The sequence below is a fragment of the Cyprinus carpio genome, chromosome A5, assembly GCF_018340385.1.
Source record: "Cyprinus carpio isolate SPL01 chromosome A5, ASM1834038v1, whole genome shotgun sequence".
In the NCBI taxonomy this organism is placed as follows: Eukaryota; Metazoa; Chordata; class Actinopteri; order Cypriniformes; family Cyprinidae; genus Cyprinus; species Cyprinus carpio.
In genome coordinates this window covers 18357277-18384724 of record NC_056576.1, presented here as the reverse complement: position 1 = coordinate 18384724, position 27448 = coordinate 18357277, and the positions used below count along the sequence as shown (strand labels likewise).

Below are 27448 nucleotides of genomic sequence, written 5' to 3'. Positions count from 1 at the left end.
TAAACATTATCATTATTAATCACATTGTGTTTATTATATAAACATGTATAATATTAATTCAGTTCAGTCTCACCCGGAAGAGCTTGTGCAATCGGAGCGTGGTGCAGCAGAACACGAAACGGATCATGAGCAGACGTAGAAATTCATCGCCATAAAACTGCAGATAGGCCTGATCTGGAAAACAGTCAACAGGAAAACTATGAAATGCATATCTGTTGCTTGGGCAAACATGTCATTGATATACAAAAATTTATGTAAGCATAAAAAAAGAAAGGGATGACACATATTGGCATTACCTATAACTCGGGAGCTCGTGATCATCTGGCCAATGTCATGGAAAACCTTCCGCAGGAGTTCCTGGGCCTTTTCCCACAATCCATAGCGCATGCTGCTCAGTCCACACACAGACAGGAAGCCCATGAGGGGGTTGTAAAGGAAAAGAGTAAACAGACTTCCACGCTGACACTGGTCTGCAAGACAGAATAATCAATATAAATAATAGACAATCCTACTTCAGAGAAAAGAAAAACAAATGTTAAGCAAATGTTAAAAATGTCACACAATGGCAAAACAAAAAAGGGGACCTTGCATGCTCTTCGGATACACTGTCGGAGAAAGCAGGCAAACAAGTGGTTGGCCAAACAGATTGGAGAAATTCTGTGGAAAGACAGGAACAAGTCCACAAGCTTGAGTTAGATGAAAAATCATTTCTACTAATACACAATGTCAATATGAACACAAGAGGGCACTCCATTACTGAACTAAGCAGCCAAATAAAGAAAATCAGTTACAGACGGAAAAAATTAAATCAGTCTGGGAGTTAAAAGAAAAATTAATACAAGGTTTCTTTCTGCTGATTATTCTCATGTTTATCCTAGTCAAGAAGTCAGATTATCTACCGAGCAACCACGTGGCTGCTTCTGAATAATGAATGGCCTCATGATGTCACAGAATACTGCAATGATGGAAGAAATGTGAGCGTGTGACAGAGACAGGGAGCCGGAGAGTTGATGTCTCACCTTATAAGCTGTGCTGTTGGATGAGTCGACAATGATAAACAGAGGTTTCCTGGTGAAGGAGAAAAGGTCTCCTGGGTGGAGACTGAAAAACACATTTGCGCATACATGCGTGTTAAAATAACACCTCAGTGTCTCAGACATATCGTTAGCGCATTTTAGTTTCTATGAACGGTAGAGCAGCACAGAATGGATGTCAATGAAGGCTCACCAGTGCATCTCTTTTTGTGCCTGGCTTCTTTTCTGCACCATCTCGCCGTTTACCACATCTCGATTAGTATTGGTCAGGACACCCCCAAAGTCATAAGGTCCTATACAGAATAAAGAAATGGTGATGTTAAATAATAATGATAGGACAGACCTGACTTCTTCCTGTTAGGATCATTCATCAAAATCAAGCATCATGGGAATCTTCCTTTTGCACTGGGACTACTTTTCTAGGCGGATCAACTTCTGTTTGCCCGTTTTCAACACTACCGCTCAAAAATGACAGTAAAGACATTTTATTTATTATGTTACAAAAAATATTTAAAACACGTTCTTTTAAACTTTCTCCTCAGCAAAGAATGTTGAATAAAAAAATGGATCAGTGTTGCCACAAAAATATTAAGCAATAGATCTTGTTTTCAACACTGATAATAGTAAGAACTGTTTTATTAAGCACCAAATAAGGATATAGAATGATTTCTGAAGGATCATGCGATACTGAAGACTGGAGTAATGGTGCTGAAAACTCAGCTCTGCCATCGCAGGAATAAACTGCATTTCAAAATATACCAAAATAGAAAATTTATTATAATACTACTTAATATTGGCAGACAAAAATAAACGTATTATAGTGAGCATAAGAGACTGAACAGTGGTGTATATAATTTCTGCTCTATTTACATTATTCTTCCAGATATTCTCGCGTGGATTTTTCATGCAGAAAATACCCACTTAACATGTTCAAAAGTTGAAAGATTAGATATTATTCCCCATGGAAAATGCTGACAAGCATTTATTATTAGTCTGTTAATGCAGATATATTTTTGAAGTCAGTATGTTTGCAAGACACATCATACATAATATTACACAAATCTTTGAATCCTCTAATTTGATTGACTGAGCAGTGTTCCACGAGTGCCTATATTTAGTAGATATTTATGTAAATATCTGGTGATGTCAGAAGAACACCCCGGCATACCTTCACTCTCTGAGCGTCCAGTAGGAAACACTCCAGTGGCAGAGAGATAAACCAGCAGGACACTATTGGCTGGCAGCTCCTAGCAACAAAAGAATCAGTGAAATAAAAGAAAAATTTCATCAGAAAAATGGATCCATTAAATTAGCTAATTAAATCAGAACATTCACAATGGTACAAATGGTAAAGCAGTGTCATAGCAAGCTAATTATTAAGTTCAGAGGCACTCTAAGTGCTATGCAGCCAGAGCATCTCAGTAACACCCTCAAGACTAATAACACATTTCAAAATATAACAGGAGGTAGTATCTTTGCAAATAGTGAAACGAACACACAGAACAGCTAATGACTGGAAATGGTTAAAAAAAAAAAAGCACATGCAAGTGAATGTGACTATTATTTGTCATTGTATATCTAAACAAAAAAATGAAGCACAACGGGAAAAAAATGATATGTTAAAAATGAACTGCTGCATAGCAGAAGCAAAGTATCTGAGTCATATGTGCGTGTGGGTTTTCCTCACACTCTTGAGGTGCTACGCTACAGCAGAGAAGATAGTAACACTGCTACACGCACACTCACACGAGGTGTCACTCCAGACAACAGATTCCAAACTAGCGCACGGTATAGACAACCAGAATGCAATAACTGTACAGAAATAAAGCAGTTTTATTTATCTTTGCCCTTTACCACTAAATTATAATGAGATAAAAGCCCCATAAAATCATTACATGAGCTTTAAATGTGTATCCCATTGAAACAGGTTTGGGCTCCTCCGTATTTTAAATAGCCAAAAGGATTTAGTTTAGCTGTAGGTTTTACACTTTAGAGGAAGGAACATTCTCATTCTAGTGAGCATTTGTTTGGATATAAATCTGTGTAGTACAAGATTTCTTTGGTGTGTTTTTGCTCAAGAGAAAGAGTACATTTTAAATGGGTACATTGCTGTTCAAAAGTCTGGGTCATTTACATTTTTAAATAACTTTGAAATAGGGTAGCGATATGGAAAAAATATCATATCAAATCAAGATTCACGATTTTTTTCAAGGTTCTTTGTCATGTTGGTTTTATTATTTCACAAGTTGTCTAAGCATTACAGCCGAACTTATTTCCCTATTATAAAGACAAAGCCTTTCAAGGTAACAGAATATAAAAAAGAATGGCAGATATTTAGGCCAAAGTGGGCGAAGATAAAAATCTTTGTCATTATTTTATCTTTGTTATTAGAAAATAAGAACAAAAATACATATTACAAAAGACACGTCATAAAAATAAAACAAACAGTGCTTTATTTGCAGGTACAGTAGGTAAATTAATCAACAAAAATAAAAAAAAAGAACTAAAAAAAAAAAATATAAAAACACTATATAGATTGATTCCTATTAAAGCAACTGTATTAAAGTTTTCAGTCAAGAGTAGTGATTGATTTTTTTCTTTGTGTTTTGTTGTTTTATTAACATTAACGGAATAGTTCAACCAAAAATAAAAATTCTGTCATCTTTCTGTCAAATCTGTCAGTGTTTTATTTTTATACCATCATTTGCTCACTCAAAAATTTGTTTTAAACCTGAATGAGTTTCTTCTGTTAAACATAAATGCTATTTTGAAGAATGTGGAAAGCCAAACAGCTATTGGTCCCCAGTGACTTCCGTAGTATTTTTTTCCTACTATCAAATAAAAGAGGTCCAGCAACTGTTTCATTACCCCCAGTCTTCAAAATATCTTCTTTTGTGTTCAGCACAAGAGAGAAATTAATACAGGTTTGGGACAGTATGTGAGTGAGTAAATAATGACAAAAAAAATTAATTTTAGGATAGACTATTCCTTTAAATGACAGTCAGCAGCATGTTCAGTACTGTCCCTTTAAGACCTGCACGCATCTAATACGCAGGCACGGGTTTGGGACAGTTTACTTTCATTTGACTAACTGAGTCTATAATAAAAGTTTGTAAAAAAACGTCTGGGTGGGCGGGGCTTAGCTGGAGGCAAAAAAAGAGGCGCGGACGCAATGTTGACAAGCGTAAACTAGCACGTTTTAGGAGGGATTTATTAAACATGGATGCAGAAGAGGGTTCGGAACTGTCCGAATATGTACAGTCACTGACTCTGCGGGACCGTGACAAAAAAAATAATAATAAAAAAAGTGGGAGTTAGCATACATTTATCAACTAATTCAGTTGATCACTCAGTTCACTGACCAAACTGGTTAACTGACCAAAATATAATGACGAATGGATAACATTACAGTAGCCTACTTTTTTTTTTTTTTTTTTTAACTAAGCCTGGTGTAGTTCTTGTATCTTGTTCTCATTGGAAACATTTTAACCAGGTTTTGGATATTTCCTAGACAACATATGAATTACTTTCGGGTGGTTTGGGGAATTTTGTCAAGGCTTATTGTCTAATGTAACCTATCGCTGGGCTAACTATGATTAGCAATGTGGATTACTTTAAGAGACCATTCAAAGGATGGCACACACATCTATCGCTGTATGTTTGTTTAACATTTAAGCTAGGTAGTGCGCTGAAGGTTGGCGACTTTTCACCTATAAAACATAAACTTGCTGATTTGTACTAGATAAAAAACTAACACACTAGTACATATGCATAGATTATTTTACCTAATATGAAGTGTGCACTGCAAACACGAGCATTATTTATGATCGTCTCTGTCTAGTCTGTACGCTGTATTGCATTCAACCACAATTGTCTTCTTGATTTCTGTGAAGGAATGTTGGCTGGGATCCGTTGAAACTTTAGTTTTGAACCAAAAGTGCTGTTCCTTCTGTTCTGGCAGCCAAAAACACAACAAGACGACATTTTAAAGTCAAAACCTTAAACTTTCAGCGCGCCTGCTATGAGTTCTTCCTTATGTTTTGCCTCCAGCTAGAGCGGTGACGTCACAGTGACGTAGGCGATTAAGGGGTCTATATGTTAACCTTGTGTGTTTTGACAGTATTAGTGTGAAAGATAACTTAGTTCAGTAATTAGGCGCTGTTTGACAGGTTTTTTAGTGCGCACGCTTCAGGTGTAGGCACTCAGAAAAAGCGCACGGCAGAACAGCATGTGAATCAAACGTTTAACCGGCAAGGCTTTAAGGCATATGAAAATAATGTAGTTTTGTGACTGCGAATAAGTGCAGTGTCCCGTGAGAGTAACTAGAATGCTGAGTTAACACTGAAGTGAATTTATATTGCATTGTACAGTATATTGAGACTGAGGTGCCAGAACTGTAACTGATAGAATGTGTGTTGTAGGACAATACTACAATATTTCTTCAAAAGTAGATTTGAGGAGACATTTTTCTCACACACCCCTACTTTGAAACAAGTCTCTTATGCTCACCAAGGCATTATTTGATCAAAAATACACTGAAAACAGTAATATTGTAAAATATTATTACCATTTGAAATAACTGCCTTCTGTTTCAATACATTTTCAAAATTATTCCTGTGGTGATTTTTAGTAATTCCAGTCTTCAGTCTCACATGATCTTTCAGAAATCAATCTAATATGCTAATTTGGTGCTGAAGAAAGATTTCTTATTATTATCATTAATGTTGAAAACAGTAGTGTTTTTTTTTTCTTGGAAACAAATTTTTGCATCAAGTTCAAATTAACAGCAATTAAATAAATAAATAAACTATGTAAAAGTCTTAACTAATCAATTTAATGCATCCATGATGAATATATATGAATAAAAAAATCTTGCTGTGCCCAAACTAGTGAATGTTTGCTAAAAGTTACATTTGTCTTTTAGGAGTACATTAGCTCAGAATACATGGCACATTTGAATTAAGCTAAATTGTTGTGTCTGCTACAAGGTCTTGTGCAATATAGAGTCAAACCAGGACATAAACGACAGGATGGATTGACAATAAATTGACAGGTGCTAAAAACTGGAATGACATCAGCCAAACCTTGAAGGAGGCAGACAGGAAAGTGTAGAGCTGGCTGAAGGTTGGTTTGTAGAGGAGATATTTATGAGGGTTCTCTCTCTTGGCCGGCTTTTCATTGGGCTCCTATAATGAGAGAGATAAACGAGTGAGAGAGGAATAGAGAGACACCGAGAGCAGGCAGAGTGAGAAAGAACAGTGAGAGAGCCACCGACAAAGGTGAAGTACTGAAATAGCAAGGGAGGAAGGGTGAAAATACTCAGAAACACTCAACATAGAGAGTGACAGGGAGAGTGTAAGAGTCTTCTCTTACAAGTGTCCCTGGCTTGGAGCTTTGTGTGGCTAGGTTCACTGGCTCCCTCTCAAGTGCTTGGAGCATACGAAACATATCGATAGTCAGCTCGCTAAACTTCACCTGTAAACCAGATAAAATCCATCCATCACAAAAACCAGACTACAATAAACACTACTGTTATTATAACCTACACGACAAGTTTGAAGTGTCTAATCATTTACATAAGAAAGCACCGCTTGAGTTTGACTTATTATGTAACTTGCTCAGCAGTACTCCCACCTGATTGTTACAGTTGCCAACGATGAGCGCATCTGCCAAGGTGAGCTGGCCAACCACCATGCCCTGTTCAAGCGGGGGCACACCCCCCTCCTGCAGCCGATTGGATATGACCACCACGGCGTTGTCATCATTTAGGAGCATAAGAGGATCTGCCTGTGTAGATAGAAAAATAGAAGGGAAAAACAAAGACACAAATGTCAAGAAAATATGAATATTTGTCAAACAGTGCCAAAAGTCTTACTTTGCACTAAACCTGTCCTTTGAGTAACATTCAAGGTTGTGTGTATAATTGGTGTATATTATTCCAATGTAAAAAAAATAATGTTTCATGATCAAAATCATAACTTGCTCCACCTCACATGCCCACATATGCTTCAGCCCTTCCCCACAGCCATCATATAGAGCAGGGTTTTTTAAACTAGGTCCACCGAAAAAGTTGAAAGAAATTAAAGACTTTACAAAATATATATATATTTAGGGTTAAATATTGGATATGAATTAATTAATTTTAATATAATTTATTCTTAATCACAATTATTACATTCTAACAACAGTCGTAGTTTTATTACATAATTAGTTGTATTACATTAATTTGATACATAACTAGGTTTATTAAAAAATCTCACCTCGACAAAAGCAGCAACTTCCTGCAGCACCAGGTTCCACTCTAACTGGTCCTCTGTGTTGAAGCGCTGGGTGTAGTCCTCAATCTCTTCAGACAGCTCCTGTAGAAGAAGACACCACAGATGGTCTCAGACACACCCATGTATAGCCTACTGTGTTTTTCTTCTCATAAACAGTGCACTGTTGGCAGTATAGGGATTAGTACTTTGTAAATATTGCATTTAAAAAATGTATATGAGTGATGGCTGAGAGTGTGTAATTTTCTTAAATGTGCCAAAACTGATGAGGCATGATTTCTGTCTTAATTCCAGATGCATAGGTGGCCAACAGACTGTCTGTGCTGACTGATCTTTTGGCAAGACCCTCTGTTCAATATCTACAGTGAGCCATGGACTAAAAATGTGTAACTGATTCGTTTGGTCTGATGTCCATGACTTACCTTGACCAACACTTTAACCAGGTCCATCTTGTTGAGCAACAGACAAACAACGATAAACCGAGCATAATACCTCAGCTTTTTTACAACCAGCTCCGGCCTGCGCAAAGGACACAGGGCGAGATTAATGAACTGAAGACTGTATAATGCAGAAATGTGAGATCTTTACTTTTGCTCATATGTATGTTACTTCAAGGAACTTTCCAGAACATCAACAAAAAAAACAAACAAGTATGTACAGTAGCTTCTTTTCACCTGTCTTCTTTGTTGACTTGGTGGTAATATGATCGTTGGCGAATGGCCGAATAAAAGGAAAAGGCTTCATTTAGGTAGCTTGTTTCTGAAGTGCGGAGGCTGAAGAAGATTAAAAAAATAAAAATAATGTGTAAAAAAAAAAAATCTGCAATACACAGTTTGAAATGAGCTGAATAAAGAGTTGTGTTAAAAAAGCTCCTTACTAGTAATGGTAGTACAGCTGACCAATTTTTGAGGCCACTTCACCTATCTGCCACCTCTTGAGACCATACCGGTTGTCCAGGACTTGTCTATTCTCCAGTAAAGCAAAACCAAATAAGAAATCATCTGTCATTAATGTTGTCATCATTGGTGCAGACAAACTATCAGAGGGAAGTTTTGATCATGCATATTAAATCTTCAGTCTTATGTAGTTCTAAGCCAAAGAACCTGCTTTATTTTTGTGCTTTTGGTAAAAAGAGACCTTTCGGTTTCAAAAATAGATCCATCTAGAGGGCTGACCTGTGCTGCTGCTGAAACTTCCACAGCTTGGTGTATATGTCAAATGTTCGTCCAAAATAGGACTGCCACTGCTTGTGTCCATATTGAGGCAGATCCCTGCAGGAGTGTGAGAGAACAAACAAGAGAAACACAGCCAAATTCAGTTTAATCTCCACATTTATTGCTATTCAAACAACAATATTTTTAATTGGTTTAGGAATTAAAGCCATTCAATTATAAGCAATATCAAATTCAACCATTCCTAAGTACTTCTGTATTTTATAAACTGCTACATTAATAAATGTGACATGACTTGACAATGACTAAGTAAAATAAGTAAATACTGAAAATGGTGACTTTCTTAAAACTAGAAAATCTAAAGTAATTTGATACAAAGTTATGTAGAAAACAATTAAAGGGATAGTTCACCCAAAAATGAAAATTTGATGTTTATCTGCTTACCCCCAGGGCATCCAAGATGTAGGTGACTTTGTTTCTTCAGTAGAACACAATTATGATTTTTTTTACCTCAGCCGTTGCAGTCTCTCAGTCATACAGTGCTTGGCAATGGTAACAGAATTTATGAGAGAAAAAAACAATATCCACAGAAAAATCCAAATTAAACCCTGCGGCCCGTGACGATACATTGATGTGTAAAGACACAAAACGATCGGTCTGTGCAAAAAACTGAGCAGTATTTATATAGTTGGTTTTTTTTACCTCTGATTCACGCAATGTCCGAACTGTTAGAACTCTTGAGAACGCGCTTCACAGCAGCCTGCATCATCATCTTCTCGTGGCTTTATGGTGGATCTTTTATTCAGGCTGCTGTGAAGCGCATTCACAAGAGTTCTAACAGTTCGGACATTGCGTGAATCAGAGGTAAAAAAAAAACCCTGATATAAATACTCATCATCTTCCACAAAACACAGATCGTTTTGTGTCTTTACACATCAATGTATCGTCACGGGCCGCAGGGCTTAATTTGGATTTTTCTGTGCATGTTTTTTTCTCTCTCATAGATTCTGTGACCATTGACAAGCAATGTAGACTGAGAGACTGCAACGGCTGAAGTTAAAAAATCATAACTGTGTTCTACTGAAGAAACAAAGTCAACTACATCTTGTATGCCCTGGGGGTAAGCAGATAAACATCAAATTTGCATTTTTGGGTGAACTATCGCTTTAAATACAGGCAACTTATTCTTCTGCAGAACAGAAAAGATATTTTAAAGAATGCTGGTAAACAAACAGTTTTGGTGACCACTGACTTCCAATGTATAGTCCAAAAAAAACAAAAAAAAAAACAACCACCACTGAGACATTTCTCAAAATATCTTCTTTATGTTCCACAAAAGAAATAGTCATACAGGTTTGGAAGGAGACAAGAGTAAGTAAATGACGACACATTTTTCATTTTTGATGAACTATCCCTTTAAAATGTTTTACATTTATTTTTATTAATGAATAACTGCGTAGAAAATGAGACTTGGGAAATAAGGTAAATGTTATTTTCCCTATATTACCAGACTTACTTCTATGCAACAGAATTTGATTTGTGAATGTGAAGGTCACTGTGACTCTTTGCTTTAATCACAGGTTTGTTTTAATAATTATAATATCAAGTCTGTGTTCAAACCAAACCTACAACCTTAATACCCACATATCATTACATAAGCCATTTTTGCCACTCTGCCTAGACACTCCTATTGCAGGACGTCATGTGGACAACAGCAGAGGAGCTTTCCAAATATACAAGTGGTCATGCTTGTCATGCACTTAATTAGCATCATCATGGCAATGATGTGAAGACATTGTTGGTGGCAGAGAGCAAAAACAGAGCAATCAGAGAGAGTCAGAATGTGCGAGTGGGTGAGTGTTTGGGCAGGGCTGTGGTTAGTCATAGTGCCGATGATGTGAAGGAATTTGATGAGCTATGGCAATCAGCTGGAGAAATGGCTCTTTTGCCTCCTCCGCCTCTACTCGCTCTTTCTCTCTTTATTCCTTTCCCGTTCCTTTCCCTCTGAACCCTCCCCAAACACCTCTAGTCCCTATTGTTATCATCAGAGGGTTGCTATGACAACAGAAGCAGGGAAGGGAGGCTGCGAATACAGCAGGTAAATGCAAAAGCCCTCATTTACACAAGCTCACACATGATTACAGTAGATGATGCATCTTTTATGAACCTGTAACAGGCCATTCAGGGAAAGGAGCTAGGACAAAAATGAATGTCAAAAAATAAATCATGTCCAGGGATAACCTTGAGTTAGCGAATACACATATAAAATGCATGCACACACACACCATGCAACACAATGAAACACCCACGCACAGACACACCTCCTTTCATTCATGCAGATTCGGTTAAACCCAGTGCTGTAGCGTGAACACGCACACACATTATTTTCACAACTTTCATTGATAACACACACTGTAAGGTTACAGAGATGGATTTGTGAGATTTACGGTTCACCCCAGTGCCCTTGTGGGCTGCGAGAGACGAGGTCAGGAAGGAGATAGGTGCAGTCATTAGGCAGGGCTTTAATTTCACTACATGCACCATTAATTTCCCATCCACTCTGTCAGTATTAATACCCACAAGACAGATTCACTGGCAGAGCACAGCCAGGGACAGACCTGTAAATTAAGCGAGGCAGGAAAGGAGGGATGTAGGATGGTGTATGTGCAGATGGGGGTCAGATGTGGTGTAATTTGAGTAAATGTAGCAATATTACATCTGCATGCTGTAGTGAGGCCATTTATACTCTGTTACTCTGGAATATATTCTGGAACTGACATGAACAAAAAAGTTAGTTTAGGTAAGTCTACTAACACTATAAGGCAGTAAAGTAGGCTAATTATATTGATATTTACATTTATTTAAAAAAAAAAACCTAAATCTAAAAATATTAGATATCTAAAATATATTAATATATACATCGATTTTCTATACATATTTTTTAAATCGAACATAGCTATGCTGGCATACACGTGTAATACAGTTCAAAAGTCTGGGGTTAAAAGAAGTCTCTTATGCTCACCAAGTATGCATTTATTTCTTTAAAAAATGATTTCTGTAAAAACGATAATATTGTGAAATATTATTACAGTTTAAAATAACTATTTTGTATTGTAATATATTTTAAAATGTAATTTATTCCTGTGATGCAAAGCTGGATTTTCAGCAGTCTTCAGTATCACATGATCCTTCAGAAATCATTCTAATGTGCTAATTTAATGCGCAAAAAACATTTCTTATTATTATCAGTGTTGAAGACAGTTGTGCTGCTTAATAATTTTTTAGGATTCATTGATGAGTAAAACATTTATATTGAATGATATGAAATTGAAAATGAAATAACAAACGTAAATGTCTTCACTGTTACTTTTGATCCATTTAATGTGTTCTTGATGAATAAATATAAAAAAAAAAAGAAAGAAATTCTTACTGACTCTGAACTTTTTACTGTAGTGTATATGTGTTTGTATGCGTGTTTGCATTTTTTAACTCTGTGTAACATGCTGACGAAGAATATGAAAATGAATATGTCAAAGCCGCTATAAATGTCTCTACTGAATCAAGCTTGCTTAGTAAAGTGATACCAAAGAGGTGAAAGATAGAGAGCGCTATCAGGTAGTGGAAGTATTAGGTAAGGAAATGAGACCAATTAATAATAGCTGTTTCATTACTGAACTCTACAGGGTGCTGCTTAGCGTCAAATGCAGAAGTAGGCCGCTACTGGTTAGACAGCCTAATTAGCATGGAGAAACAGGGCATGGGGGCGTGGCCTCATAACAAGCATCTAGTCTTGTGTTTGGGTAGACACAAGCTATCATTAAGGTATGAAACATATAAATGCATTTACATGCATATTTATATATGTACGGAGCATCACATGAAATCCTTCATGCAGGAATAATGTGTAAATAAGGACTAAATGCACCTTTATGCCTGGACTAGAGCTACAATACTAATGCTGAAAAAAAGTCAGTGGAAGCAATTTCTGTCTTATTAGTTGATTATGTTTGGCAGTGCGGTACACAAACTGAAAATATCCCAAATGCAGGAGAGACATGTATCACTTATCTTTTTTGGGGGTTTCAGATAAAATTTTAGAAGCTTCAAGGCTAGATGGTTTTTTTTGTTGTTGGTGGTTTGGTTTTTTTAATTATGGAAAAAATAATGCATTAAAATGATTAACACATTTTAATGCACTCCGCCCTGCCCAGTCCGGTACGTCATCTTACATTGCATACAGTTGCTGACAAACATGGTGCAGAACAATGAATTAACATATAGCTTATAAATGCAGTTTTATGCCCGTAATATTCAAGATATGAAGGCAAAAAAAAAAAAACTGCCCCTGCATGGTTTTTTTTTCCTATATTTATATCATATGACATAGTTTAACAACATCACAGAAGCAAGAGTGCTGTTTTTTCCTGATTATGCTTACTTTTGCCGATTTTGTTTTTTCCTGTTTCGCTACAGATGAGGTTAAGAAACAAATTTCCTTGATGCGCAAAAAACCTACTGCATGAATATATGAATGTCAGAACATGTGGGTTAGTCTACGAACCAAGCTCTTGGACTGTAGCAGTCTCAGTCACTTACAGTATGTGATACAAATATAACAAACACAAACCCTGTCCATAATGACAGGGCATGGAAACAGATAAGAAAGTAGGGAAGGAATACAGACTGTGAAGACAAGAAGAAAAGCGAGAAAAAAGAATGATGGAAGAAAGCAAAAGAGAGAGAGAGAGAGAGCCCACAGCTACTGACATACTTGTCCTATAAATAGTCTTAGCTAAAAATGACTGATTAACTCAAACGCAACCTACTGGCCACTGAGAAATGGTGATAAACACAGGAGTGACGCAATTCATTTTTTTAAAGAGTGTGTGTAATGCATAGACAAACACTGGCAGATATGAGGGGGTGGAAGAGGAGAGCTGAAGATTCATTCAGATGTAAAACTGAGCTCACTTCACCCAGACACTGGAAAATATAAAGGGCTCTCAGCTCCCTACGGATGAACAGGCAAACATCAACATATACATAAAGCACAGCACAGATGATGAGACATTAGAACCTGCTCATTTTTAGATGCAGAGGAAATCAACCACACCTACAAAATTGGCTATGTTTACACGTCAATATACAGTACAGTTGTCAGCCCTGTTTTAGAGTGCTAAAAATGGTTACATTCACACACAGTTCAGCCATAAAAGAGAGTGACACCCATATTCTATAAACTGCACTGAACCAAAAATGAAAATCCCATCTACATTCACTCACCCTTATATTGGAAGTCATTGAGGACCAAACAACACTGGACCCCACTGACTTTCACTGTATGGACAAAAAGACCTTATCTTTGCATTTCACATTAGAAAAAGTCATACAAGTCATATAAGGGGCCAAATTATGACAGACTTTTCATTTTTGGGTGAACTATCCCTTTATACTTTCTCGACTCTTTGAGACTGAATTTAGTAAACCTGTACTATGTGAAGTGGGCTGCACTGGAAAGTCCTCTTTCACATTACAAAAAACGAGTGCCATTCACATTTTTGTTCATTTATGTCAGAGCTTTATGTCAGCCAAAGGTTTTAGATTTTGTCACTGGTGCTCCCATCAGTTTCGTGGTCTGGGAGCCACCCAAGCAATATGCTCAATGCTCTCATAAATTTAAAAAGCATTTGAAGCTGCTGTCGGTTAATTAAGATTTGGCCGCCTCGACTAGACTTGGTTATTAAATAACATTTTCTCAACTGTGATAAGACATTCCAGTGTTACATAAGTCACTATATTTGATACTTACATCAGTCACTGTCACTATATGGTTAAAGGCATGATTTCTGGCTATTGCGAGAACAGAAAACAAGCTTGACTCTGGTATTCAAATGAACTCCTTATGGGTCATACCCAAAAACAGATTAATAAATGAACAAAGAAAAAGACAGACGAAAGAAACAATGAATGAGAAAAAAAAACTGAAGGAAGGAATTAAAACTGAAACAACTGAACAATGCATGAGAGAAAAAAAAACGGAAATGAAAACAAGAACGATAACAAAAGAAAGAACAAAAACAGAAAACAACAAAATATTGGACAAACAAACAAGAGAACGAAAAAAAATGAAAACAAAGAAGAAACGAACAACAAATTTTTCTAAACAAAAAAAGACTGAGCTGAGTAAGTGTACATGAGGTCACTGCAGCATTGGACCCAGACAGCAATCTGGAAGGCAAACAAGACCATAAATAAACAGCAAAATGCTCAGACACCGAGAAGAGACTGACCTTAAGCCATTGAAAAGCTGTTTGGACTTGTCCAGGAGATAGCAGAAGTCAGTGACAGTTTTCCTCTCACAGAGAGGGATGTCATCCTCTGCCCCCACCCCTGTCATGGCAGCTGCTGGAAACAAAACAAAAAATGAATTCAAAACAGACCTTCGGCAGAGTTATGCAAAACTGAGTCGTTAGCACAAGCACGCCATTGAAGCAGGCATCAGTGGCGGAAGTGAGTTTTATGAATCACTGTTAAATGAGCACCACAGAAGTCTGAACTGACATATTGTGGGTATAAGAATCTGCATCAGTGACGTGGGCAGATGTTGAATCAGCTTTGACGAAAACTGACTAATTCCACCTCCAAACCATCTGACACGCTCTGACAAATTTGCATCTGAGTTGGAACAAAAGTTTCACTGAAGCCCTTAAAATAATCCATTTATATGAACTTCATGGAGATGAATAAACCAAGATATATTAAGCTGAAAGTCATTTTTCTGTTTTGTTAGTCCAGTGGTTCCCAATCCTGGTCCTGGAGAACCCCCGACACTGCATATTTTAGATGTCTCTCTAATCAAACACATCTTATTCAACTCATCAGCTCATTAGTAAAGACTCCAAGAGCTCAAATGTGTGTCAGATTAGAGAGACATCAAAAACGTTCAGTGTTGGTGGTCGATACGACAGTGATCTTGGATATCACTGGAGACTTCATCTAAATGTAAATACACAATTGTAACATTTATAAAAAAAATACCGTTTACATTTTTAGGTGTAAAATGGGGGTGCACAATATTTCTGTACCATTTCAGTTATCGACCGTTATTAGATATTTTTCAGTTTATCAGTACCAGTCGATACTGGATATTTAATTGTTCATGCCCAATTCCTCTATTTAGATTACATTTGCCTCTAAAACTCACTTAACACTTCTATTTCTGCCTCATCACAGCTGACAGCTCAAGTACTGATGCCATTTTGTATCATAATAAAATAATTTAATTTGAGTTTGTATATCATTGTGCATGACTTTAATAGCCATAATGAAAGCAACAATGAATAATTAACCTCAGATCTTTAAGAAAAGAAAAAAAACTTAAAAGAAACAAGAGCGTTCAAACTGGGAACTTTATGTAGACAAATATGCATATTACATGGGAAACATTTTAACAGCCACAGAGTGTGTATGTTAAAATCATTTATTTAAATTAATTTGCAGAAAGAGCCCGCCCACTCATTCTTTAATTGGCTGTGATTTGTGATTGATTTTGTCACGTCTTGTAGCTGCGATGCATCTGGTTTGGAAAGAAAAATTGTGTTGCTGGAATCTTACCGCATTGTGTTTGGTTAGAACATCATGTTAAGTTAATCTTTTAAACTATATTAATTTAATAACACTGTTAAATTTAATCTTAAACATCAAAATGAACAGCCATTTTTATTACTGTACATTATAGCATATAAAATGATTTAAAGACCAAGAATGTAAAGTAAGGTCAATTTTCATTGCATGCTGACTTTAAGTCTTCATTTCGTTTATTTACCACCATAAATAAACCACTAAAGGACAGAAGAGATTCAGGTCCTGCCAACTGCCTGCTACATATGCCATCACACACTGATCTTTTCTGGCTGAAGAATGGGATATCTCAAAGTCCCTTCCTGTTCAGAAACAAGCTCACTGCTTCAATGGCCTTTAAAGACAGCATACAGTCTACTCTGTACAGATGGAAGAACTTCGGCTCTCACAGAGGGCCAATTAATCTGCATTTTTTCACATTAACCAACACGAAACATAATAATTCACTACTCTTAAATGCTAAACATCGCAGCACAGTTTCCATTTGTGTATTTACACATTAAGTATGTTGTGAATATGACTTAGCCTGTGTGTTTGTGTGACACTATATGGTGTCAACAAAACAACACAACATAACACATGGCCTCTCTGTGGTGGCAGAAGATAAATGTGTCTTAGATGTGTCACAGGGAGGAAATGTGCACCTCTTCTGGCTACACCACGAGGAACCGGCGTTGTATGTGTATGTTTGTGTGTCTGAGGCATGGTTTGGGGGGAAAAAAAGAGCAAGGGATGTCAAAGGCACAGAGAAAGTAAGGGGAGTATGACAAACACACGCCTAAGAGCTTACTGCTCAGATCAGATGTTAAATCGGACCAGTTGAGGAAAGAGTAGAGGAAAGAGAGAGGATAAACCATGGTAAATAGCTATAATGCATATGCAAAGCATGAACTTAAGTAAGCTTTGTGAAAAAACTAGAAGGTCAGATGGGATTCATTTATGAAGTGTTAAGAAACACAATGTAGTCAACCATTTTTAACAGATGAGAAACATCATTTATTGCCTGAAACAGTGTACAGTGTCAGCTTGTGTGTGTGTGTGTGTGTGTGCATGTCCATCACCCTCTCTCTGTGTGTGTGTGTGTGTGTGTGTGCATGTGGTCAGACCCAGTGGGTAGTAAGGCAAACATTCATCTGTCAGTCCAAGGTGGTCTGAACGGAAAAGACCTGAGCATGTCCATCACCCCTGCTCAGCCTCCAGATGGCTCACCATGGCCCACGTATGGACCGCTTCAGTCCACCTTTCGTTTAAACTGCTGTCAACAGATTCAAAGAATATTTTGGGGATATTTCACCAAAGAAGATGTCCCAATTAAAACAATAATTTAATTATCACAGTAGTTAGCAATATTATTTAAGGTTGGACAAAATACAACGCTAGTACATACTCGATCACAAAAAAACAACAACACTGCAATGCAAATTTGTAAGGCACCCAGGTTGAGATGCTGAATTTGGTTTGGTGTACAAATGGGGGGAAAAGGCTCACTCTACCCAAGAGGTCAAGATTTAGCTTGTTACCAAAGCCCTGTTATCTCCTGCTGGTAGCAAGACCATCTGGTTCTAAAAAGCACTGCGGGCATTTAAAATCAGGAGTGTATACAACATAATGTTTCTTTTGTAGACATATATGCCATATATTACTTTATAAGCTCAGATAATGCTCTGTAGATCTAATATTAAAAAAAATTTAAATCACATACTTTCGGGGCTCCTGAGCTTTCTGTATTTTTCTCCTGTACAGGTATTATAAGCCTCCTCGACTCCACAACAGTCCAAACAATATAACTGTCAAGTGTCGACAAGCCTTTCTCATTAGCTGACACATAAAATAAAATAACTATTATAAATCCATTTAGTGTCACATATGTGCATGATAGATTACAGGAATGTGAGATGCTTTATAAAAGGACACATTATGCTTACAGATGTTACATGAATGTGTAGCCTACATCTCTGTATTATTCACCTCACATCATGTCTAACTTTTAAACATGCTTGTATTAAGGAAGCACATTCAGCGTTTCACGGTGGTTGTTTGCACAGCCTCTTCATACCAGAAATTTGTTGAATGGAATAGCTGTCGTACACATTGATTCACAGGAGCTGCCATTCATTCTTGTCTGCAGTGATTCTCAACTGAATTCATCCTCTTTTTTCAGCATGAGACAGATACTACAGTTTTCAGGTGCCAGGAGAACAAGAAAATCTTAATATTAAATGTATAAGCTTATGCAAGTTCTTAATTAGTTTATAAATTTATTTTTATAGTAAAATATGAAATATTAAATGTATTAATACAATGGTACTAATTGTAAACTTTCTGATTTCAAGTGTTGTTTGGCAAAATTAAACTTTTTATTTAACAGAAAGGTTGATCTTCATGCGTTTTTATAAATCAACACAAACTAATTAACTTGATCAAAGCCTTGATTTGAGTAGATTAATGACTGCAAAAGAGTGTGTGATGTGTTCCTTTAAGAAAAAGGAAAATGTCACATTTTAATTTTTAAGCACTACTGTTCAAATGTTTGGGGTCAATAAGATTTTTTGGAAGAAAAAAATTATCCTTTTAAACTGACTTTTCCATTTAAAATAAATGCCATTCTTTTGAACTTCATATTAATCAAAGAATACTGAAAAGAATTATCAGAGTTTCCACAAGAAGAAATGATTCTTGAGCAGCAAATCAGCATATTAGAATGATTTCTGAAGGATCATGTGACACTGTGATGGGTGCTGAAAATTCAGCTTTGCCATCACAGGAATAAATTACATTTTCCAATATATTAAAACAGAATCGCAAAATGCTATTTAAGTGGTCTACTGATTATTTATTAGCAGGGGTTCATTATAAAAAAATTCAAACACCAAATCCAAGTATCCATTTAACAAAGGTATTCTAAAAGCTAAATTAAACCGTTTTGTATACCTTCACCTTGGTCAGATGATGCACAATAGTCACACTACATTCATATACCACGCAAACGACAACTGGCACCCATCAAGAAGAAGCAAGTACATTAAAATAACTGTTGTTGATCAATAGTCAGATCAATATTGAAAAGGAGCTTGAAAGAGCTCTATTTTCAGGTTGTAACAATTGGTCATTGAAATGATCAGGATGTACATATATATAGACTAAGAGCTACGGCATAGAATGAGCCATGAGACTCAGACAAGAGGATGTGAGATGTTATGCTGAAACAAAGAAATTGTCCACTAAGACCCTATGGATGCAATCTAGGAATGAATGGAAGATGGGCTTTGGAGAATTGATGGCAAGAGTGGAAATGAGGCATGTATAAGAACGATCTCCTTGTCTCATGAAGGAAACACATGCATGCTCTTGCTCTAAAGCCAGCAGTGGTAAAAGGCCTCTGCACAGATATGTGTGCTTGACCCACATATCCTTTTCTTCCATAAAAATGCATGAGCTATGCATCTGCAGCAAAAGAACTGCAGGATGAGGCAGTATGTGTATGTATGTCCTGTATGCATGTCCTACACATGCAACTGAAAATCTATGCCAAATCAATACCCCATTATATCACTTTTTGCAGTCACTGCATCACCAAACACATTCTATTAATAGTACGGAAAACTAATTTCACTGACATCTAGGCATACACCAAATATTATGCTGAAAGGCCTACATGACTGCTCTTGTTAATGGAATACCGTCACTGTGAAACATCAGGATTTAACAAAGAGTGAAAGGGAGTTAGGGATGAAAACATGGTGGACTTGGTAGCAAAAGAGCCCAAGTCTCTATAACGGTATTCAGATCCACACAGGAATGAAGTAAGAAATAAATGCAGAGGAAAATAGGACAGGTGTCCTATATAACACAGGACACAAACAGAGGCAGTGAAAGCCTTTGCTCTGCTTAGAAATAGCTTGCAATCTTCCCCTAGCTAAAAAATGACCGTCACTGTGCTTTTTAACAGTTAGTTCCAGTCCACAAATTTGATTGGCTGACAGAATCTGTGTTTGTTCTCACTCTGTGATTGCTCTGAGCAGGGTTTCTCTCACTACTAGGCTGAGTGCCACTTCACAGTCTCATTGACTCGGATGTACGTCATTGCTTATGTTGCATACGACTGATGGAAGATGAAAGTCCTGCATTGGGTTTAAATGGAGTCTTAAGCCCAGTCCACTATGGAGCTGATTATTATTTTTAAAAAAAATGTATTTGTTTGATGCACCATTCTGTGTGGTAATATGCTGTTGGAGAAAAAATCTAAATCTAAATTGAGTGGACGTGGGTAACATAGGGTGGACCTCAGTGCCCATTTCAAAAATCATTTTACAATATAGCCTACATGAGATAAAAATAAGGATGCAAACTTTGTGTGATTTTTGTGATCAAGTGTGCACCTTGTTGCAGATGCATGAAAAATGAAAACAATGTGTGGTTCAGAATCGGCTGAAAATATCAAACATGCTAAAAAATCATAACCATCATACACTGCGCGATTTTCTATGAAATCCGTTGACTCAAATCTACAGATACTATCTCACTTAATTCAACAGACTGTAAATCGGGGTAAAAGTTGTAAGTTGTATTCCAGACTTTAGACTGACATTACATGCTGCTCTGAACATCTAAGATTCAATCGTGTGGCGATGATGATGAAGATGATACAGTGTTTTCCAATGTCATTCATTATCATTGGGGAGTTCAAACAGTAGAAACTGGACCTCAGGTATGATGGATGGGACAATGACTAAAGACCAATCAGGGACTGTTTTACAGCGGGAGCATGCTTGGATTGGATTGATTGCTTATTTTGACAGCTCTTGCGTAAAAAGCACAAAACTGGAAGATCAGCGCTCATCCACCAGGATCTTATTACTACTTACTTATTTTTTCTTTTACTTGTTCACACATACAAGTTGTTTGTATGTTCATGTATTTGAGCAATTATAGTAATGTATGCAGGATTTTTCTTCTTTTCTCATTTGATTGAGCGGGCCAGCCATCAATCTGAGTGGGCCAGTGCCACCCTGGCCCTCATGTAGCCTCGCCACTAGTTTGAGGATGGGGTAAATTAAGCATTATCTGCTGTAACAGTTGTGTTGCTCTGTGATTTATGGGGCTACCTAAAGTTTACACATGAGCTCATACAAACTTCCAACATCCACTTGACGAAGTGGAACGTGGTTCAAAATAGCAATGGGATTCCCAAACAGAAAGTGCTTAGGAGAGCAAACGAGTGTTTGTCTAAAAACAAAGTGAAACGCACCGTTAGTGTGCACAGTGCGGGAAATAGAAAATCCACATAATGTTTTGGGCACGGGAGGGAAAATCACCATCTCTCAGCTTCACTCACATATGCTCTTCCAGACCAAGAGTTGACACAAAACGCTGAATATTTTGAAACCATTTTCACTAACGGAAAAAACACACAAACTAACTGGCATTTCCTTGCCTGAAACACGGAAATTTCGAGTACATATGAACCACAAGTTGTGACCGACTTCAATATTGTGATGTATTTCCGAGTGAAACAGCATACTGAATGAGAAAAATAGAGGGAGGGGCTTGATTTTATCACACCTCCTTGGCGTCTCTAGATCGCAGCAGACTGATGGTTGGAGGCTAGTGGTTAAAGATGTTGTGCCCAATGCCTAACAAAGTAAATAAGGTCAATTTTGATTTCATGTGACTTCAAGAAATATCGCACTCACAGTGTTGTAGCCCTACTGATTGCCAGCACGATCCAAGGTACTTGATTCACAACCGTGTTGATATGGACTGTTAAAATTGGGTGCAGGCAACTAAAATCATTTACAATGGAGCTCAAATAAAATGAATATTTTCAGATAAACTACACTCATAATGGTCAATAACTAAACAAGAAAATAACCATATAGTACCTATAGTAACAGAAGAATTCTCTTCCATGAGCTCATTCTTCCATAACAAGCCAGTCTGTATGACGTCATTTCAGCTAAGCAACCTGGTGGCTCTTTTCACAGATGATGTGTGTGAGAGCTGATGCTGAGAAAACATGATTTTCTGCTACAGATCTCTCTTTTTGTTCTCGGTCCCCGTCATCCGATGTCTTTTAATCTCGCGTAATTATCATAGCACCTCATTTGAAGTTCAGTGCATATTCATAACACAGCCATAATAAGCTTCCTATACAATAATATACAATTCGCACTTGCCCTCGCAGTCAGATAATGCACGCACGGACGATGCAGCCCGATCGTGAACAATAAAAGCAGCAGACAGCGAGCGCCCTGCAAAATCCAATCCTGTGCTGCTGCAGGACAGAATGAACACGGACTGCACATATAGTAATTCTTGCGACAGCCAATGATTTTTCAAACGTCTTCATTCAATAATAATACAGAGATGCTTATTGGCTCGGGTTCCATTCACAATATCACTCCCGACTCGAATATCAGGGTGGACTCAAAGGAACAATAGACAAAGGGTGAAAATCAAAACTAAACGTAAAGCGTTTGGCAGCGTGCATCTCTGCGTAATAGCGCTCGTTCCGTTCATTCACCAGGAACGCGGACTGATTTAACTGATCGCTGTTGTTTTACATCAATTACCAGTGTAGAGAACGACTGTGACACTTCACACCATCCAGCACATCCAAATGCATTTACTCAGATGCATCAAGCCTGCGTCTCTACTATAACGACTTACCTCTAGCGCGACGGCTGTCCCTCTCTTTCTCAGATCAGGATGCGGTAATACACGACAACTCTGTGTGACTCTGTCAAAGATGAAACTGTAGCTTGGATCGTGTCACGGCAATAGAGGCGACAGAGCTCCGTTAACATGGTTTTATTAACGTTACGTTCGGAGAGCAGGAGCGTTCCTGTCCTCAAAATGACCATCAGAGTTAACAAAACTGTGGCTTTAGCAGATGATGTGACTGAATGCATTTGATGTGCTGTTAGGCTTATTATTTCACACACACACACACACACACACGTACATGATAAACGTAAGTTACACCTTTCTGTAAGAAATATTTCGCTTTGACTGAAAGCTACAGTATATTTTAATGATGGTGTGTCTGACTGATGTTTGACTATCTGAGTCCACTAAGACGTGTTAACTTCACTTGTGTTTGTCTTTTAGCTAACGCATACATCGCCGAGTGATATCTGTCAAAAAGTCACTGATTTGAGACCCAACCTGAGCACTGGTGTAGTTGAGTGCGGCTATCTTCTGTTTCAGCTCCTCAAGAACAGCGTTTCCAGGTAGTGCGCGCCTGTGATTCTCGCCTCGACACAAATCTAGACATCCAGTGCGGTGGCGCACCGTCATTTGCATCCAGCTCATTCAAATCACCCTCCCAGGGAAGAGCAGGGAGTATCTGCCATTCGGCATCTGCTGCGGTCGACGGTCCAGTTTGGCCAGTTGAATTTTCATTGACTGTTGTGGCAACCCGCTCAAACTAACATGCTTATCAGGTCCCCACCGGTCTGTTAGTGACGTTCGATACATTCCATTGGTTGGCTGCGATGTCAGTCAGGCTACAACTGCCTCATAGAGGCGGGACTTGCGTAGTGCTACCTTCTACTGCACTGAACGTTCGATTTAAAAGTGACGTGCGCCGTTCTGCGGTGTCTTATTGTAGTGCCTTTAAAACTGTCTTGCGTGGAAAGAAAAAGAAAATTGACATTTTCATGCTTCCATTGATTAGGAGACAACACCAGAAAAGTTACTTAATAAAGGCGTTTATTTTCAATATTTAATTGGTAAATGGGCTGCTGTCTTCTACAATAATAAAATACAACAAATCTGAGAAAAAGAAGATTAAATCAATACAATTATATTAATGTACAAAATAATCACAGCCTTCTTTGTCTGGTCATTGCCTCAACCCTTTTCTACACTTAAAGGCTACAAAAAAGAAAAGTGTCTTTGTTTTGGAGAAATTAGGAGCAGACTGACCAGGACATAGATGTGTCAGTGATTCTCTTTCTGATCTGTTCTCTGAAAAACACAAACACCACATTGTTCTGATCAGGTGAATTGTTACACCATAAACTTTTGTCATATGATAGTCAATGGCTGTTAGATCTACATTTAAAGCCCTGTAAGAGGAGTGGCTTGAGAACAGCAAGAGGATGTCCACTTATTTACGGTCACATGCTCACATTAACAAGATCGTAATGACCAAATAATGACCTACTTGAATAATCAAAAGAGTCCATAATCCTGCCAATAGTTTACTATTGTTATTCTGGAGAGCACTTTGATCTTTACAAAAATATTTGTAAAAAAAAAAAAAAAAAAAAAAAAAAAAAAAAAAAGGCAACAGAGAAATTAAAGACCACAAAAGAGCTCTTGACAGAACAATGAAAAGGAGAGGGCTGGACACGGGTGACAATGAAGACCTCAGAGGAAGTAGGGTGTTGTCGTTCTAGGTGGTATGACCCTTTCAGAGTCAGGAACGGCCCGGAATAACTTGGGCTCCCGTGTGTTCACATCTTTGAAGACCATGATGGAGGCAATGTTACCACAGCGGTAGCAATAGTTTGGGGCCGACCAGACAGTCACCAGCTTCTCGTCAAACATGAATTTGTAGCCCTCGTGAACCAACTGATGTGCACGGCAAATCAACTTCAAGTTGTTGATGTGAACAAACTTTAATGAAAATAAGAGAGAAAAAAAAATCATGTTTTGCAAGACCAGAAACGTTTACTGAACATTTTACTTTTACTTGTATGTCACACTTTTATCAAAAAGCCAATATATTGGATTAAATATTTTCATTAAAATTCAATTCATCCAAGAAAATACACATAAATTTAACCTAAAATAAAATAAATACTATTACTAGTTACTTTACGCATAGTTTTTACCTGATCTGAAATTACTTCTATTTCTAGTTCTCAATTTACTGGGAGATATTTTTGTGAAATTTCACTGCACTTGTAAAGTATATGAGGATGCCAACAACTACACCTCCATTTCAACGCAGACAGTAAGTGACAATATGCAAATTTCCACTTGTAATTACAGAAACGTCTCAAGTGTTGTTTAGATTGGACTGAACTAACTGTACATGGAGAGAATGCTCTTACCTCATTGGTAACCTTAGCACCAAACAGCCACCCAGCACCCCTTGGGCTGATAGCCCAGGTGTCCACATCCTCTGGATCGGACCAGACAAGATCACAAAATGCTCCCTTGTGAGGGATTTCCTGGTTGCGTTCAATGGTGCGTATCTGGTCCAGAGTTTTGATGTCAGGTGAAAGGCCACCATGTACACAAAGGATCTGCTCATCTATCAACTACATGAGAAATCAAAACATCCCAATAAGAAGAAAAAAAAAAACCATAAACTATATAACAGACATAACTGATAGTAGTATTATTTATTATTTGTATACATAAATTATAATAATAAAACATTATTACCATTTATTATTATTATAATAATATTAAAAATACATATAAATTGTATTCTAAAGACAGTACTTACAGCAGCAACAGTCAGCATGTCAAATACTTTAGTACAGTATCGCCAGGCATTAGCATTTCCATATTTTGTTTGGCACTCATCTATAAATGGAAGGAAATGGAAATGAAAATCAAAAATGCACAACAAAATACAATAAGTATATTATTACATGAAGTATGATAAGTATATTATTATGATATGCATCCATTAGATTTCTGCAGTCTCACCATAAAAGCCATAGACTTGTGTGATCTGCCTGCTCTCGTGATTGCCACGCAACAGTGTGATGCGGTCCGGCCACTTCGCTTTAAGTGCTAGCAAATATGTGAACGTTTCTAAGCTGTAGTATCCTCGGTCAACAAAGTCACCCTAGAAGAAAGCAAAACATACCAATGTCACTTCAGTATAAGCTCGGGGGAAAACATCACTTCCCATGAGTCACCAAATGAACTACAAAACAATATTTAATATACAGAATTGTCTTTACGGATACAGTACCATGAAAATGTAATTTGTGTCTGGTACTTGTCCCCCAGTTCTGAAGAGTTCACACAGGTCATAAAACTAGAGATAAAGGAAAGGTTTAGGTCAATATGCATTTTGTTATCCAAACAAGGACATTGTCACCTCATCTGTGCATAACAGAAACATGTCAATAGGGCCTGCTCGCACCTGTCCGTGAATATCCCCACATACAGTGACCGGAGTGGATACTGGCTGTACGTTTGATTCTTCAAGCAGCAGGTCACATACATAGTCACACAATCTCTGTCAAAGCAACAGAAGAGAAGACAGCGGGTTTGATCAAGCTTGTAAAGGAAATGGCATCACTGATCATGACTGCAGCAGCAGATCACTGCATCTAAAGTCATATGAATTCATAAAAAAAAATCATTTAATTCACATTTTTAAGTATCACACATTAGTGGTTTGGATGATACAGTTATGAACTGCATTATGGACTAATTCAGAAGCCTAGTTGTTTACGTACAGGAGCTCTATTTAAAGACAAGAGAATGGAGGATGTTACGGTCAAGGCTAAAAACTGCTAATAAGAATATATCATAAAATGAGACTAGTAATATCTGGAGGGTTTGACGATGGAGAGTAGATGGGCGTTTCAAATCAACAACATAAGTTAGCCACCCCGGGGATCCACAAGAAATAAACGGTTACACACCTTTATCAGGACTGACTGCTTTCTTTTGTTGTATATCCTGCTATTTCTGATTACACAGAGTTAGCACGTATAAAATAAATCCCGGAACACACTGAAAGGATTCATACATACGCATCGCTATCGACTGCACTGCTACTTTACCAGCCATTACCGCGACCCACATGACTTTACAAATATAGCAACTATGTTTAATATTCTGAGAGAAAAATATAATTGCTGATAACAGTCACCTTTAAGTCGTTCTCTGGAAGGTATTTGCACTGTCTCGCAATTTCCACATACTTATCTAGGTCCAACGGCGCCATTTTAAGAACAACAATCGATGGAAGAAGCAAAGAGGAAGTCTTTCTACGTCATGCCGTGAGGTAATGATTGACAAGACAATAAAACAAACAGAAACATCAAACCAACCCGAACTCAATTGAGACAGCAGAACACAAGATTCAGGGGGCGTGGTTGGATCCAGATTTTAACTCCTCCCACCAAACATGTACCTAAACCTTACAGTCTTCACCCCCTGATCCCTAAACCGGATCCAACCACGCCCCCTGAATCTGAAGTTCTGCAGTGAGGGGCTACTGAGTTGCAGGGTCATCAGAAAAAAAACATTGCGCATAGAATTGCGCATTAAATAGATGCTGACGTTTCCCCAAAAAAATCAAATACCATTCAAAACACAACTCCCTTATTGAAAGCATCGT

General features: G+C 37.6%; 2 protein-coding genes across 7 annotated transcripts; both read right to left on the bottom strand.

The window, feature by feature from the left end:
- Positions 1 to 16: 16 nt before the first annotated feature.
- LOC109086028 (protein SCAI-like) lies at positions 17 to 23675 on the bottom strand. 5 transcript variants are annotated; one of them, XM_042756133.1, is made up of 16 exons: positions 23290 to 23675; positions 14772 to 14886; positions 8485 to 8580; positions 8187 to 8273; positions 7984 to 8082; positions 7732 to 7828; positions 7295 to 7393; positions 6669 to 6821; positions 6369 to 6509; positions 6119 to 6220; positions 2203 to 2281; positions 1228 to 1327; positions 1020 to 1101; positions 585 to 657; positions 297 to 470; positions 17 to 174 (listed from the first exon to the last, which is right to left on the bottom strand). In XM_042756133.1, exons 2-16 carry the CDS (start codon positions 14876 to 14878, stop codon positions 59 to 61), a joined length of 1605 nt encoding a protein of 534 aa, XP_042612067.1. In that variant the 5' UTR covers positions 14879 to 14886; positions 23290 to 23675; the 3' UTR covers positions 17 to 58. The 5 variants fall into 5 exon arrangements, with proteins under 5 accessions (XP_042612067.1, XP_042612091.1, XP_042612071.1 ...); XM_042756157.1 differs by having other exon boundaries at positions 6408 to 6509; XM_042756137.1 differs by having other exon boundaries at positions 14772 to 14883.
- A 143-nt stretch (positions 23676 to 23818) lies between these two features.
- Positions 23819 to 27119, bottom strand: LOC109086020 (serine/threonine-protein phosphatase 6 catalytic subunit). Of its 2 annotated transcripts, none has more exons than XM_042756271.1 (7): positions 26978 to 27119; positions 26240 to 26335; positions 26066 to 26131; positions 25795 to 25936; positions 25589 to 25668; positions 25188 to 25397; positions 23819 to 24747 (listed from the first exon to the last, which is right to left on the bottom strand). In XM_042756271.1, the coding sequence occupies exons 1-7, from the start codon at positions 27050 to 27052 to the stop codon at positions 24499 to 24501; spliced, it is 918 nt and encodes a 305-aa protein (XP_042612205.1). In that variant the 5' UTR covers positions 27053 to 27119; the 3' UTR covers positions 23819 to 24498. The 2 variants fall into 2 exon arrangements, with proteins under 2 accessions (XP_042612205.1, XP_042612210.1); XM_042756276.1 differs by lacking the exon at positions 26978 to 27119 and adding an exon at positions 26748 to 26856.
- Between the last annotated feature and the right edge of the window lie 329 nt (positions 27120 to 27448).

What these genes read in the sequence shown, in the direction of transcription:
- LOC109086028 (XM_042756133.1), bottom strand. Translation starts at nt 14,878, where the DNA reads ATGACAGGGGTGGGGGCAGAGGATGACATCCCTCTCTGTGAGAGGAAA. An exon ending in TGGTTAAAGTGTTGGTCAAG is followed by an intron (nt 7,394 to 7,731) that starts GTAAGTCATGGA and finishes CTTCTTCTACAG; the next exon opens with GAGCTGTCTGAAGAGATTGA. An exon ending in TGGACGCTCAGAGAGTGAAG is followed by an intron (nt 1,328 to 2,202) that starts GTATGCCGGGGT and finishes TATTCTGTATAG; the next exon opens with GACCTTATGACTTTGGGGGT.
- LOC109086020 (XM_042756271.1), bottom strand. Translation starts at nt 27,052, where the DNA reads ATGGCGCCGTTGGACCTAGATAAGTATGTGGAAATTGCGAGACAGTGC. An exon ending in TTCCAGAGAACGACTTAAAG is followed by an intron (nt 26,336 to 26,977) that starts GTGACTGTTATC and finishes TTGCTTTGACAG; the next exon opens with AGATTGTGTGACTATGTATG. An exon ending in ACATGCTGACTGTTGCTGCT is followed by an intron (nt 25,398 to 25,588) that starts GTAAGTACTGTC and finishes TTTCTCATGTAG; the next exon opens with TTGATAGATGAGCAGATCCT.